At 38.2% G+C, this 16218-nt stretch overlaps 1 protein-coding gene and 1 pseudogene across 2 annotated transcripts in view; both read left to right on the top strand.

Annotated features, from left to right (window-relative positions):
• The window catches only part of LOC122068929 (protein BCCIP homolog), a 9482-nt gene extending 1196 nt beyond the window's left edge, over positions 1-8286 (top strand). The window contains exons 2-9 of one of the 2 annotated variants that reach the window (XM_042632833.1): positions 5609-5795; positions 5977-6053; positions 6153-6377; positions 6528-6737; positions 6857-6922; positions 7080-7172; positions 7296-7352; positions 7896-8286. In XM_042632833.1, coding sequence (XP_042488767.1) covers positions 5642-5795; positions 5977-6053; positions 6153-6377; positions 6528-6737; positions 6857-6922; positions 7080-7172; positions 7296-7352; positions 7896-7994 — 981 coding nt within the window. In that variant the 5' untranslated portion in view covers positions 5609-5641 and the 3' untranslated portion in view covers positions 7995-8286. Of the gene's footprint in view, positions 1-5596; positions 5796-5976; positions 6054-6152; positions 6378-6527; positions 6738-6856; positions 6923-7079; positions 7173-7295; positions 7353-7895 lie in introns of both variants that reach the window. The other variant, XM_042632834.1, reaches the window with a different exon arrangement.
• Positions 8287-10040: 1754 nt separating this feature from the next.
• On the top strand, positions 10041-14776 carry LOC122068931 (annotated as a pseudogene).
• The last annotated feature ends 1442 nt before the right edge of the window (positions 14777-16218 follow it).

Genomic DNA, 16218 nt, shown 5'->3' on the forward strand with positions numbered 1-16218 from the left:
AAAAAAAAAAAAAAAAAAAGGTTATATATGTACAACAAGCACACAACTTCAGTATGGCATATTTTACTTAATGTGAAGCAATGGACACTGGAACAGCTCCCAACTGGAAGACTTCAGGTAACGTAAAAGCACAGCAAGAGAACAATAAGAAATGTTACCTATTTCTCTTGTGACCCCTCTTGGCAACCAATGTAACCTGTTCAAACTTAGGTGCCTGGGATGGTTTGCACGACCATCATGTGCCCTTGCCAATGCATCCTCCATAGACCATTTAGTCCCTTACTCGCTTAGCTACCTTAATGTTATCTGAGGTGACTGTTGACAAGAGAAAAACAGAGTGAGGGTTGCAATGTTTTCAACTAATACACCTGTTCAGATAAGCGAGTATCAGATGCACAAATATAGAGAGGTGCAATGGTTAATAGCCATCACACCTCTTCATATACTTCACATACAAATATAAATACAAATGCTATGGTACCCCTATTTCATCCTTTACGTGGTCAAATTTGGTTAATCATTACGGTCGAACCCAATGTGTCTAATGCTAACTGACCATTAAACAGCCTTCTTATCCCAGCTGTAAAGAGGGTAAAAATAAGGGGATTAGGCACTAACCGGGGGGGGGGGGGAAAGAAGAAGAAGATTAGAAATATGCTGATTTAGGCCTCATTAACTGTACAAACGTTGTTTGTTGACCTTCAATTCAGATTTGTAAGTATGAGCACATGGTGGTTGATGGGAATACAGTAAATGTTTTGTTCTTTCAGAACAAGAAAATGTTTTTGTTTCTTATACACGTGATCTTGATTGAATCGTTCTTTTTGTCTGTTAACTTGTAATTGAGCACTAACCACTGGTCGTTTCCTAGCCCAGTTGTTCTTTTTTTTTTTCTGGGGGGGGGTCAGGGGGGGGGGGAGTGAGGGAGTTGGGAATTTAGTTACTGAGACTGCTTGATCCATTGCAGCCATAGGTCCACTATGCTAACTACTTAAATAAAAGTGAAAAAAGAAAACTGCAATTATTAGCTGTTACTGTCATTACAATGAATCATATATCCTATTATTTTGGACCATGAGTGATATATATGCTAAGAATATTGGAAAACATACTTTACAATAAAATATTGTAAGAAACCCAGGAAGTGTCTGCCACGATAATGGCTATTGTAACTATTATGGGACACAGCTAGGATTGAGACTGTCCTGCTCTGCCAAATTGAGGATGTAAAGTAGTTTTCTGCTGTGTTGATGGTCTAAACTGGAATTAAGTATGTTTTCTCTGATTACTTCTTTCTCCGAAGGGGCCAAGGCATCTACGCTGGGCTACGACGCTGTTGTTTTCTCTTACTCATGTAACCTTGATGTCTCTGTCATGCTATCTTTACCTGTAGTGTTTATTACTTGTTTACCTATAGTACTTTGAATTATAGTTTTATTGTTTCAATTTGTTTTCCATTCATATCCCATGCCATTCAATTTTTCCCCCAAATAATTGGTTTAGTGCTTGACTACTTGGTCTCTCGCTCTAATGCAACCCTCTGAAACCCCTAAATTTGGGTTGCTATGGACCTACCAAAATGAAATAAGACTCAATTTAAAGGTATCTACAATTTAGGACCTTTTGGAAGAAAAGGGGAAAAAAAAATAAGGACATATGGGTAATTAAACTTAAGGACCAATGTGGTAATTAAAAAATGGCCTGGGGAATAAAATAGAACAAAAGTTGGGAAATAAATGATTGAGTAAATTAGGAAGAAACTGTTGTTAGTTGGTTTCTTCTAATGACTTCTTCCTATCCCATAGGTGACTGTATCATAAATCAAAAGGATAGGAATAAAAGAAAAATAACAAGGAACAAAAGGATGAAATCAGAAAACTAGGAAAGGAAGAAAGAGGGAAGAAATTGGGAAGAACACACCTGGAGTGATCTTGGTCGGATTCGATGAAGACAGGGGAGGAAACTGCACGACTAGTAGTTGTACCCAGCAGTGGAACTGAAAAAAAATCTATATCATCCAATAATTTGAGAATCAATCGATTACATCACATTAATAAACTCAAAACTTTGTTTTTTTTGGGTGAATAATAAATCCATTACCAAAAGAAGCAAAGAGAGGGAATATATACCCCAAGGGGAAATAAAGGGGAAAAAAAGAAGCTACTAAGCTGGCTACAGACCCATTAAAGGGCGGGGGGGAGCGGGGAGCCCCCAGGAGGCCATTACTTACCTATTCCTAGGGGAATCACGAACCGGCTGACGAGGGAACAAGTGGAGCCTAGAACTAACATCAAAGTAGATGACTTTCCAAATCATGTTGAAAGAGCAAGAGTTGGAAGTTAATATTCGAAGATTCCGTTCCAACCAGACGTGGTTGATGGTGGCGCAAAAAGCAAGCTTACCAGCAATGTCACAGATAGAAGATCCAACAAAGGTCATGTCAACCTAGATCCACTCCCTAAGGAGTGGTAAGATTCTTCTCTTACAGGCTAACAATGCTTGAGTAAATTCTTCCAAACAGAGGGGGAGAAGGGGCAGCCAAAGAATAGATGCTTGGCGTCTTCTATTCCATTCCAGCCAAGGCAACAGGAAGGGGGAAATTCGGGCCAGTTCTGAAACTGAACTGAAGATAGAATTCAAAACCAACTTTTGATGTAGATGGGAGAGCCATTCGAACCAGCATTGCAGCCCAGATCAGGTTCCAAGAAATTCAGGCCAGTTCTGTCCACATCTGGCTGAGGTTGAATTAGTTTGTTTTGGGTCAACCAGGCCTAGATCTGGTTCAAATTTGCCTTCTTTTAACCCCATCGAACCAGCAGCAGTTAGGGAATCTTCTCTCCATTGAGCGGCATGCTTTCTCTCAGTTTTTGTCTTCATATGATTCTTCTAGAAGTCCTACATCTGTCCCCATCAATTTGGAAAGAAGGCGACCCCAGAAGAATCCATATTTTTGTCTTTAATACTTTCTTGGACTGCAATAATTGAACTCATCAGAATAGATCTTGTTTGATTTTATTTGTTAAGTTAGATTTTGTTTCCTTTTAGGAAGTTAAGTTTGAAAAAGGTTGAGTTGTTTTAATTAGTTTCTAATTTTAATCTTCCTTAGTTAGCAAGTCAGGGAGTTAAGTTAGAAGTTTATTTTAGTTTTTTGTTTCCAAACTTACCACTTTCCCATTTGTAATCAGTTTTGTAAGGCTATATAAGAAGCCTCATCGATTCTAATAGGGTGGACAATAATAAAGAAATTATTTGCTTTGTGCAATGAGAAACGTGAGATACCCTTGGTTAAAAAAAGCCTTCCCTACCCCCCATTCTTCCCCCATTTGATACTCTCTGTTCTCTCTCAATTTTTTCTGTTATTCTGTTCATTGGTTGTTAGGCCTGTGCGTGAAGTTCTCTGAAATCTCCAGATTCTGCCCTATCGTTGCCCTTAAATCAAGAACCTGTATATCTAGGAGATCCTTCATCAGAATCTGTCACGGTTTTGGGGTTTCATTAGGCCCTATATTATCTACCTTTGATATAAAAATAAAATAAAAAAGTTTTATCAGGGCTTGGTTTGTAAGTTACAGCGCCACCCCCTAGAGAATGCCACTATTATAAGAACACCCCCTTTGTTTCACCAAATTAGACTCAGACCCCCTACCATCAGTCATTGTTAAGAAATATACCTTATATGCTGATGTCAGCTACTATATTTTATTTTAAATACCAAAATGCCCTTACTAAATGTGAAGTACCTAAAATGCCTATGTAATAAGTCCCATCCCCAAATATATTTGGACTACCGGTGATCGTACAAAGCAGTGGAGATCATGGCAGCGGCAGCGGCGACATTCAACGGCGGACCATTCCATAACCATTAGAATCACCATTACAAAGAAGTGGGAATAATAATCTAAAACAAAACTTAAGAAAATAAGAAAAGGTGAGAGAAGATTAAGTGTAGAAAATAGGATCTGTAGGTTGCTGTTCTGTTTCAGAGTAGACCATTTCAAAATATTTAGAAAATAGGATCGGTAGGTTGCTTCTCTATTTTCAGAGCAGACCATTCTAAAACAATTTGAATCACCAATATTGCTGTCTTGCCCTTCGTTTCTCTCACCAAGCCATGGATAAAACCCAAATCTCGTCTCCATTTCTCTTTCTTTTCCTAGTCGACCCTAGCACGACCTTCTGCTATCATCTCTCTCATTTGTTACCACCGAACCCACTCTCTTTCTCTGTTCCCATTACCTTCTCTAGCAAACCCCTGGTGTGCTTCTTCCCCAAGAGAGGTGCGGCAGCTCCATTGCAGCCCTTAGAGGTGTTTATTGTTGTGGTCGAGGTGGTGGTGGTGCTCTCATGAAACTGTGATGCTGTTGAAGGGCATCCATCTTGGATGATATCAGAGAAGATATTATCCTAAACAATCCTGGAAAAATGTGTGCGTGTGAGAGATGAGAAGGTGAGAGGGAGAATGGAACAATCTTGGTTGCAGAAGAGAGTTCTTGAACTGTGGAATGGAGCTTCAGAGAAGCCATCATCTTGCCATTACGCTTTATGTTCTCAAGCCTCTGCCGTTCGTACTCGGTTAGGGTTTGCAGATCCATGAAAGCAACCTCAGAGAGAGAGAGAGAGAGAGAGAGAGAGAGAGAGAGAGAGAGAGAGAGAGGGCGTTTCAGGTTCCACCTCTGTCTTTGTGAATAGGGTATAATGGTCATTTTAACTCTTCATTTAACGGTGACTGATGGTAAGGGGTCTGAGTTTAATTTGGTGAAACAGAGGGGGTGTTCTTATAATAGTGGCATTCTTCAGGGGGTGGTCCTGTAAATTACCCTAATTTCTTTGATTTTGACCTAATTGGTTTGTACTCAGATCTGTCCTCCTGTCTAATCTGATTTGTTATCTATAATGGACTGATTTCCCTTTGTTAATTTAGTTTGACATAAACTTTTAGTCCGATGACTGCTAAACAAGAATAGAATAATAAAAATAAAAGAAAAATAACCCCAATAATTAAATAAACATCCCTATTGGACCTGGTTCTTCTTGGTCTGGGCTTCCAGACTGGGTCATGTCGGTCCAGCCATGCATATGCAACCACATCAACTCTCCACTCTTAAATGAAATCGACTCCAAAGTGTAAGGTTGCAAGATGCCCTTGTTGACTTGTTGGTGAACCTTTCTTGATAATTTTTTGTTTCTCTCTCTCTCTCTCTCTCTCTCTCCCCCAATAATTTTTTTTAATTGTTGAATTTCTTTCATTGCACATCTGTCAAAAGAGAAAGTTTCTTTCAATGATCTATTAAAACATCAAGATGTGCTTAATCTGCCAATTCTAAGAGATCTGTAAAATTCTTAAACCCCATTAATGCAAGTGTCCAAACCCTAAGGGGATTTAGGATGATGAAAACTGCTGGATGTATGGGCAGAATAAGGAGAACATATATGAAAATAAAGCACAAAATTGCCCACAATATACGCACATTAAAGAAGCCACTGCAACAAAATCCAGAGGTCCAAAGGTCCAATACTGAAGTGACCCAATCCCTCACTTACATTAAATGCCTTTTCTGCAATTTTCCTGTGTCACCCATATTTATTATGGTTATAGCCTTTGCTGCAGATCTTATTAATATTGCCCTTGAAAGAAGAAGCTATGCCCCGAAGACCAACAAGACGCCTCCATTTTCCGAAACCACAGCCTTTTGTTTTCTCTGCCTTTGGTCGTTCTGTCGCTGCCGCTACCTTCAAGCACAAGCGTCAAACCCACAACCCCAACTTCAAAGAAAAAGTTCTCTCCAAATCCTCAGGTATCATTGTACATGTAATTCTCTTATTGTTTGTTTTTAGGGTGTCTGTCATTATTTGTTTAAAAAATGAAAATTCTTCTATTTTTGGCATGATTTGTCTTTGTTTTGGTTTTCGGAACTGTCAACATGTTCTTTGGAGTATCATGGTTGTCATTGATTTCAATGAAGTTGTATGTTCTAGATGATGACAAGTTCTTGAAGCACTCTATGAAAGATGAGATGGGAGTATCTGAATCTTCTGATGAAGAAGAGCACAATGTAAGCTCCTGTTTTCTTGATATTTCCCATCCTATTGTTATGCAAGTTCCCTTCATTTTGTCATTTTTTTGTTCTTATTCTAGTCTGTATCTTGTGAAGGAAATCGTCCAAGCTGATTTTGCATTCTTTGATCCAAAACCTGATGACTTTCATGGAGTGAAGATCTTGCTGCTGAGCTACCTTGATAACAAGCAGTGGGATTTGAGTGGATTTGTAGACTTGATACTGGCACAGACCACAGTGGGGACAGTAGTTAAGTTAGAGGATGCAGACGATGATGGGCTGTTCTCTGTTGTTACTGCTCTTAACATGGGGCGATATAAGGCACTCAGAATCCTCTTTAAGTCTATATTATTAGTGCTGCCATATTCTTGCATTTTTCTTAACACCCCCACTCCCCCTCTTCCAAAAAAAAAAAAAATTCTTGCATTTCCAAAAACTGGTTTAAAATATTTCCCTGTTTGTTCCTAGCAGGATCACAGATGCATTACAGAGCTCAACAAGTTTTTGATTGAAGTATGCCAAGAGAAGGATGTATTAAGTAAACTTAGATTGATTTTGGGAGAGGAAGCATCAAATGTTGGGCTATTGGTTTCCCAGCGAGTGGCGAATCTTCCTCCTCAGCTTTTGCCACCACTCTATGATGCCCTTTTTGATGAAGCCTCATGGGCAACAGAAGATGAGGTCAGATGAGATACAATTTGTAATGGGTGGGGTTGATGTTGCAAGAAATTCCTCTTTCCATGCATGTTATGGGAATGACTTCCGTAAAACACTAATCTTTTGTTATTCCTTTCTTAAAGCCAACAGAGGAGCTCCAGGATTCCTTCCGCTTTAAGTTTTATTTAGTGTTAACTAGAATCTACAAGGTATGCTGCGTCAATATTTTATTGTTCCTTCTATCCTCTTGATTTTTTTTTAGTATTTAAATTTTTTTCCCTGACTGTTCATGGTCTTATGTTCTTGATTTTGCCCATTAGTTTTGACATTTTTCTTGTATTTTTTATCCTTTTCTGCTAATGATAGCATAAGGATGCCAACCGACAGAAGGGTATATCAAAATATTGCAGTGATGAACCAATAATATATATTAAGCCAGAAGATGAAATTTTTCATAAGGTACAAATACTTCTCCTTGTTTTATTCTTTTCCCTCATGTAATGAGTACTGGGTACTACCCATATTATGCCCCTTCATTGTATCCTGCCTTTATTCTTGTTCATTCTCCAAAAAAAATTTCAGTTAAGCTCGTGGTCCTTCAATTTTCCCCTTCAGACTCAGCAGATGGCTACACATGAGGTATGTAGCAGTCTTTTGAACCTTTTGGTATTATCTTGTATAAGCTTTCTTTTACAAACTGAAATTGTTTCCATCAACCTATTTTGGGTGCATAAATGGCGGCCAAATGATTGCAAAACACTTGTGCTGTTCAGTGCCCACTAGTTAGCAACAGTTCACAATCAAAACCAATTCAGTCAACTATTATACTTTTTTCTTTCGGTTTGGAAAATGTATTGTAGTGTTTCCTAATTATCAATAAATACCATATTTCATTGCTGGTTATATGTCATAAAACAGATATTAAGATACTTTTCTATTGTCTGCCCAGTTTCCTTTACGTGTTACAGTGTGAAATTTCATTTTTATTTTGGGAAATTCAGTAACTCACTTGCCTGATCTTATTACATTGTGTCTTCTATTTGTTGTTCTTGTGGATTTTTGCTATATTCGTTGGCTGTTATCAAGTATTTTTTTTTCCTATGTCTCACTGCTCCTTTGTTTGAAGTGTTGTGAGTAGATGCAAAATGCATTCTAATTTGTCATTGGTACTTACCATTGCAGCTGAGGAATTACAGGCTGACAGGACTTGTTATGGCTGTGGAAGCAGACAAGATTCCTACATTTCGCAAGGACTTGAAATCTCTAATAAGTGAATCTTGAGGCCATCCCAAAGGTGTTGTGACGTGGGGTTTTTTCTGTTCATTCCAGTCTCCGCACCTACCCCACCCCACCCCCCCCAAAAAAAAAAAAAGCTTCAAATTTCAGTGTATTCATGACCGGTTGGACTAATCTTAACATTATTTGACATGTCTACTTCTCGGGTCCTGTTTATGTAGCTTGACCGGCCCCACATTTTGTATGTTAAAGGGTCAACTATGCTAAATTTTGTTGAACCTGAGCTTCCCCCAATCCTTCCTAAGGGCAGGGAGTTGGATTTTCGTTTTTTTGGGAGTAAGAATTCTGTCCATTTAGTGTTCCCACGCTGTCCCCATGGAAACAGGGCTGTGTGTGGCCATGGGAATGCTAGGATGGAGTTCTTCTTTCCTTTGTTATTATTATTATTATTATTATTATTATTTGAGAAAAAGAAATCTAAAAGGAAATGTGGCCCCTGTGGTCAGACACAGGGGGAGCGGCACGGCTCCCACACTGGTGCAGGGGTCGAAAATCTGTCCTTATATATGGCATGGGATCTATGCCTAGTGGTGTTAATGGAATATCACACACTAGCATCTTGTTAACCGTTAAATAGGGTGGGAAGCATCTCAACTGTTCATTGTCGCTTCTCATCGCCCATTGCATCGACCTCCCCCTCATTGACTTCTAGCTGTTGGAATCCTGAATCCATCTTCCGTTGCACCCCCAGCCATTGCAACTAACTCCCATCTCCAATGACGTCGTGTTCTCCTGTTGCTTTTTTCAACAAAGCTAATATAATTTATGGGAGAGAGATAGGTATACTGTTAGTGTACAGTAAGTTAGGGGATAACATGGCACATGATGGGAGTCATTTCAAAAAAAGAAAGAGAGAGATAAACACAATGGATGCTAACATACGGTATAACGATGGCAACCCAACATTTTCTCGTAATTTAGGGAGAAAGAAAGCTGCCCGCTTGCATTCTCCATGCCAGGACAAATGGAGCGACATGGCAGGGGTGGGGGTGTCATTTTATAACCTGCCCCATGTGTAAGCATGGAGAACACAAACAACATTCTTTCTCCCTATAATTTATAAAGGCAAGAGATCGATGCTTGGTCGCGTGTGTAAGGGTGTATACATGGATGGGCTTTTGATTTAATAGGGGTGGGGTGATACTTTCATGCACTCCTGTGTCTTGGTGTAGAGGTTATGTAATTGGACAGCATTCTTTTTCCCAATTTGAGAAAAGAATGCAGTCTGGATGTATTGCCTATACACCCACATACAAGGGGTCAAAATGATTGCCCCACCCCTCTTGTTGTATGCCTCTGTGTATATGTATTCATTTATGAGTGGTATTGGGATACTACCGTTTACATCTCTAAGTTTAGGGGACTGACAAAAATTTCCTCAACCTAACGAGAGATTCTAGTGTTAAAAGCATATAAATTAACCAATACGTAGGGTGAGAATGTATTAATACAAAATTATGCTCATATTTTCACATTCTCTCTCTCCTCTTACCTCTTTGAGATGTAGACTTCTACACGATTACACTTGAATCGTGCGATATCCGTATTACAGTTGTTGGATATACATTAGACTCCCAACATGGTTGAAGAGGATCTGAATCTCACACAAGGAATTCTTAGCCGTAGGATGCAGTAGGCGCCTAGCACGACTAGAGAGGATTTGAATCCTACAGGCGTCGTGGAATTTTGCCATATTCCATTTTACAAAGTTGGTTGGGTTATCTAAACTATGGCAGATCGATTAGCTAAATGTAAGATACACCCAGATATGCTAAATGACATTGATCACCATTTTTTTTTGGAAATATATTGATCACCATATCAATCAGTTAAATTTAATATACGTATAGGAGATACTATATCGGTACCAGAGATACTTACATGCCACGCAGCATATACAAGGATTAATCACACGTGGAGTACGAGACAATGATGACATGGAATACACCTTCTGAACAGAGGCAAGGATACTTCGGTAATTGCACAGGATTATTGGATTGCTTCAGAATTCAGATTACTGGTCGTTTACGTGTAGCATGGGTCACTGACCAGTGACGACCTTTGCTGCGTCTTCTGGTGTTGTTTCATGGCAGATGATGCTCACTGTTTTGTCATTTCTGGTTTCTAACTTTCCAATCCGAAAAGAAAAAATAGAAAGAAATCTGAATTATGATTTTTCCTTCCAGAGGGAAAATGATTTTATTCTTAAAAAAAGGGTTTAATTTAGTTTGGCGATGATAACGACCAAAGAGTTTTTAGGGTTTCAATCTTTGGAATGCAAACAGGTGAAGAAATATTTCAAATTTGTTTCTCAGAAAAGAAAGAGAAAAAATGCCATCAAATCACTGTCGAAGTTGTCTCGCTGCCCTCCTTAAATTCCTTAATTTCCTTCAAACTTTCGTTGGATTATCGATCATAATCTATTCCTTATGGATGCTTAATCAGTGGAAAAAGCATGCTTGGATTCCTCAAACTTCAGCTCCTTCTTCGGAATCTTCATTGCGTTTTCTGCGCTATCATGACATGATTAGGGTTCCTGGGCATGATCTTCCTTTGAATTTCGTGGTAAATATGGTTTCTGGCCTTTAAGATGGACTCGTTTACGGCCTCAGAAACCTTCCTTCGCCATGGTAACTTCATATTTTGATTTTTTCTAGTTTACATTTCATTTTTTTTTTCCCCTTGTCCTGTTTGCTTTTCAGCATAGTCCAATTGCATTAAAATTCATTGAAGGTAGCAATGGTTGTAAAATTTGTGGTCTTGATGATGGAAACTGTTTTTTTTTTCAGAGTTTTGAGTTATCTTGTTATTATGGAGAGTTTCTGGGACTGAAGGCATTGATTTGGTGCTGCTTTTGCTACAGGTTCATATACACTTTTCTGGGAATTGGCATCATATTATGTTCAATTGCTTGTATTGGTCACATTGCAGCTGAAGCAGTTAGTGGATGTTGCCTGTGTTTTGTATCCTAATATAAATCAGTAATATTGGCAATATAATCAAATTCATAGGAGTCTGAAGTGGCAAATTGAATTAAAAGGACTCCCTCAACCCCCTTTTGAAACAAAGTTATCTGTAGTTGTAATCTTCAATTTGTGCTTTACCTTCTGCAATTTAAGTTGAATCTGCAAAATATGATTATCAGTGATTTCTGCATGGTTTTCGATCCCTGCCTTTTTACGTCATTGCTTAACATCAAAATGACATCAGTATACTCTACTAACTACCATACTCATGATATTAGAAGCAGCTTTTGTGGCTTTTGTTACATTTGATCACCAGTGGGAAAAGGTGAGCTTGTCTTCTACTTTATGCCTTGAGAAAGTTTTCTCTACTTCTTTGTTGACTTTTCATCTCATGTACATAGAATAGACTCTTACCCTAAATTATGTTTTTTTTTTTCCTACACAGGATCTTCCAAGTGATCCTACTGGGGACCTTGCAAGTCTTCGAGCATTTATTGAAGAAAACTTGTATATATGTAATTGGGTTGGCATAACTGTGGTTATAATTCAGGTAATTCCTGTTTTCCTCATACTAATGTTCATGTTATTCCTTCCTGCCTTGAGAATTTTGAAGGAGATTCTTTCAAACTTCTTAGCCTCCAATAATCCTCTCACATTCCACATTTATTTTCCTTGTTTTCATTTTTTTAGGGTGGGGTGTTGGGGGTGGAGGTGGAGTGGTAAGTCATATAATAGCTCAATCTTTCAAAGCAAAATAGGTTAAAAAACTTTGAGAGGATTATGTTGTAAAATCCTTGCCCCTTGGAAAATCTGAAAACCATGTGAAGAGTATTCATTAAAGTTTGGTTTGTTTCTGGGTAAAAATCATGTACAAGGAAAATCCTGATCTAAAATCCGTGGAATAATTAGGATTTTACTTGAATTTTTTCCTTTGATATGGCTTTTACCTGTGAAAAATGGAGCCTAGGTGAAATACAAGAGAATCCTCTGGTAGTTATATACTGCATCAATAATTAAATTTGAGGGCAGAAATTGTCAGTTTGATTATAACAAATCACCCTCTTAAGCCTCTGCATAGGAAATTTGCAAGCAAGTAGGTGTTAGTGGGTTAATTCATCCCAGTTCTGGGGAATTTGGACTGCAGGTTGTTTATAATGTTTTGGAAACTAGTATTGTTAGATGCTAGGTGAGTCCAAGGTATAATGATCTACATCAAGGTAACCCTTGATGTAGGCTAGTAAGACAGACATCCAGTAGTCCTATCATTGCATTCATCCATAAAGGAAAATTTAAACATACAGCCATTGGCGGCTTATCATGCCATCCAGGGTAGTCAGGGATTTCCAGTTTCCATGGTACCATCACTGGGTTTCTTTGGCATTTTTTCGATGCTATTATTGGAGAATTCAGCATATTCTTGACTGTCTTCTTATGTAATATCTACTCCTGGTACCATGTTCAGGCTCTGTCCCTACTACTGGCCATGATCCTACGATCTATGGTCTCTACTGGGAGAGGAGAGGAGGACAGCAGTGATGATGATTACACTATTATTAGTGGTGGAGCCCGGCCGCCACTATTAAATCCATATTCAATCCAGACCACTGGTTCAACTTCGGTAGAGGGCAAAATAGTTCATTCTGACATTTGGAGCACCCGAATGAGAGAAAAGGTATATCTTTAAGCTTTGATCTGTGATTCTTTCTTACCTCCGATAAGAGGGCTTTGTTCATATGATCATGTCCTCAGGTGCAGAATGGCTTTGCAATCTATCTCTTTTTTATAGTCCTGATTCCCAACTCGGATGGTTTTGAAGATCAATGATAGATTCTGAGAAAGAAGGGGAAACCCTTCTATGAGAGCAGTTATATTAGAAAATGCAAAACAAGCAGCATGCTTAATAGCCAAGAAACCATGAAAGGAATATTTGTGTGCTATTCAAGGCTTACATGCTTTCACTCTTTCATTGTTACTGCCCAATGTGAAGTTACCACAAAGGTTGGGAAAGAATTCTCCTTTTGGCTTGAATTCCATGTTGATGTTTCTCGTTAGTCTTAGATGGTTTTGAATTGTTAAAGTCCATACATTTCTTTTCAAAACACAAACTCTACAGGTTTTTAAACATTTCCATTGTCCAATAGCAGTTTCTACTTCCATACTTGAGGAGATGAGCCTCCTCTAATTAGATTTTAAGCTAAATTGATTGCCACGGCATTTTTAGAGGAGTATTCTTCATGTGCTTTGAGTTGTGGAGATTAAGCCTATTTAAATGTGGGGAGTTGGAGAGCATATTGCTTCATGATCAACAAATTGATAATTCACTCTTCCCTTTATGTTTTCTTGTCCTATCTAACTTCGCGTTCCATAAAGTTCCCCCTTTCCAACTTTTAGGCTTCAAAACTTCATCATCAGCATTTTAAAAAGTGATAGTAAACGTTCAAAGTCTGGAAATATTATTTCAATAAAAATTTGTTGCTTCTTTTGAAAGACAGGATTCTGTAATGCCACTATGTTCATCCAGATTTCTCTAGAAACAGTATCCGACATTGCTTTGGTGTCATAACTAGAAGAAAAGCAGTATAGGGTTAAATTTTTGGAGAAATACTCGCATTGATATCATGACGCATTTGCCATATCATCAAAGTTCTCAACATCCCCCTTGGATCTGCACTCTGAAGGATGGAGCCATTGTTGAAATAAAGCACCAAACAGTAATGGAGAACACAGTAACACTATTTTTCATGGAGAACTGCTTTTGGCCTCCTGCTACTGAAGGGATGGATGCTTTAGGGAGTGTTTGGTTCGGTAAATCTTTGGGATGACATTCTTTAGAATGATAATTCTTAATTTTTGTTGTTTCGTTCCACTAGGATGACCCTCATAAGTGAGCACCCTATTTGCCATGAATGACCATATTACAAAGGATGTGTTCCAAATCTGAGTTTACCTCAACATTTAAACACAGATTTGAACAACTTTTTTACCACCTAGTATAAAAGGAGAAAGCGGAAAAAAGTTCTCTACGGAAGCTAATATCTCAACCCGCGAGAAACATGTACTAGCCTCAAGGCAACCAAACGATATTTCAGAAAGAAACATAATTCAGAAGAATGTCTATCAAAAATTGACATTCATATCCGATACATACACCATTTGATTTACCGAACCAAACACCCCATTAGGAGATCAATGTATTGAACTCCAGCAACATCAAGGACTTTGTTTTCAGAAGAGGCTGAATGATCTTTAGGACTAGAAGATTTTTGTGTTGTTTCACCATCTGATGACCTTAGGTTCTCTATTACCGCCGTGATTGTGAAAACCTCTTCTGTGAGAGGCTTGATGTATTGTTATTTGTTAGGTATGCCACTGTTTATGGGACATTCTTTAGCATCAATGCCATGGAAACATGCCCTTGGTGCTATTGGTATGCAGCAATTATCAATATATTTCTAGACTCCAGTAATATAGTAAATTTAATTCCTTCTTGATCATTTTCCTCCTAGATTTATGATATTCCTAATGGGTTTTCCTTTTTGTTTGCAGTATGGATTAAAATCAGGGGATGTCAAATATAATTTGTTCGATCAGAATCTTACTGCAAATACAAATACAGGCAGTGAAGATCGACGAAGATGTTCCATTTTGTAACCTGATAAAGTGCTCTGAAGTCTCTTGTGAGCTTCTGCTGGTATGTAACCGTGATTATGTTCTAGTTCTTTTTCTGAAGTTCCTTGCTGCAAGAAACTGCGAATGTACATATAGTAATATAAATGTGCATAGAAACGTTTAGTTGCTATATTGGCATTGGTGTTTGTGTGGGTGATGTGTCTCCAATTTGATGAGCTTCTTAAGCAACGGGGGTACCAATCCCTAGCAGATTCAAGTGGGTTCAGATATTCTAAATCCATCTGGGAAAGAATGTCAAGATCCATTGACGAATTAGCATTCATAACCACATCTGTTTAGGGGAATCCATATTCGAAAATTTGATTTTTGGAAACTATTCGACTCCATTTGAAAGTTAAATCTTTCAATTGCAGACTAGATTATCCGATCTGTTTAGGTTTGATTATATAAATATGATTAAATTATATTTTATAATACTAAAATATTTTTATCAAATTCATGGTATGTTACGAGTAATTAAATAAGAAATTATATTAAAAAAAAAATTCATGAGGGCATTTATATAATTTCAGATATGAAATTTCAACATCAACCTTAATGGGGTTGCGGATTTAGCCCATCATCTTCTCATCTTCTCAAATTTTCATCTTTTTTTAGTTCTTTGTTACTCAATGCAAACAGTGAGAATGTATCACTTCTTCTCCAAACCCACGAATCCTCTTCAGCCTCCAACAGGGATGTACATTTTTTTTTTTTTTTTGGAAAATATAATAAAAAATTCAATTCGTATTTGTATCTGTTTAAGGAAAATCCATATTCAAAAAATCGATTTCCAGAAACAATTTGAATCCATCGGAAAGTTAATCGGATGTAGATACCTTGATTTGTTTACATCCCTCTCCAGTGCGGGACGGTTTCTAATATACATCCAGTGGGTGAGAGCACTTGGACATGCATCCCTAGCATATGGACACTCACACCTAGGGGTTCCCAGATGTTAAATATGCACTGCAGAAGTGCCCCAGACCCAAATATACTTGAGACACAACTTGGGCAAACTCATATTAGGCAGCTAAATCTGGTAACCTTCTTATTCAAGAGCTGAAGTGGCTTAGACAAGCCCTCCTTGTAGTTGGAATTCCTTCAACTCAGCTTAGCTTGGGCACCATGGACCACCAACAAAGACCAGAATTGAATGCTTCCTGATCGCGGGTGGCCAATGAGGGGCTGCACATAAACATCAATAGGGGGTGAGATTTCTGTACTTTATAGAGATGGTGGTATCATTTTTCCCTCTTTTGTGTCTTCGTGCAAGGCCGCATGACTAGGGACCGTTCTTTTCCCCATTTTCTAGGGTTCGAATATGTTTCAAAGATGTAAAGAAATTATTATGCTGAAGCCATTAAACACACCTAACCCAACTTCAGCCACTGAAGATAGAACCCTTCTTTTATTACAATTAAAAGAAGATCTGGTATGCATGCCCCATAGCTAAAATAGGTGTTGTCTTATAACTTCATCATTTGTGAATGATCTATGATATGCCATGGTACCAATGGCTCTGTAATACCATTTTAACGAAGATGGTAATTAGAATGTAAAGGTTAATTGTA

This window comes from Macadamia integrifolia, unplaced genomic scaffold (assembly GCF_013358625.1).
Source record: "Macadamia integrifolia cultivar HAES 741 unplaced genomic scaffold, SCU_Mint_v3 scaffold484, whole genome shotgun sequence".
Classification (NCBI taxonomy): Eukaryota; Viridiplantae; Streptophyta; class Magnoliopsida; order Proteales; family Proteaceae; genus Macadamia; species Macadamia integrifolia.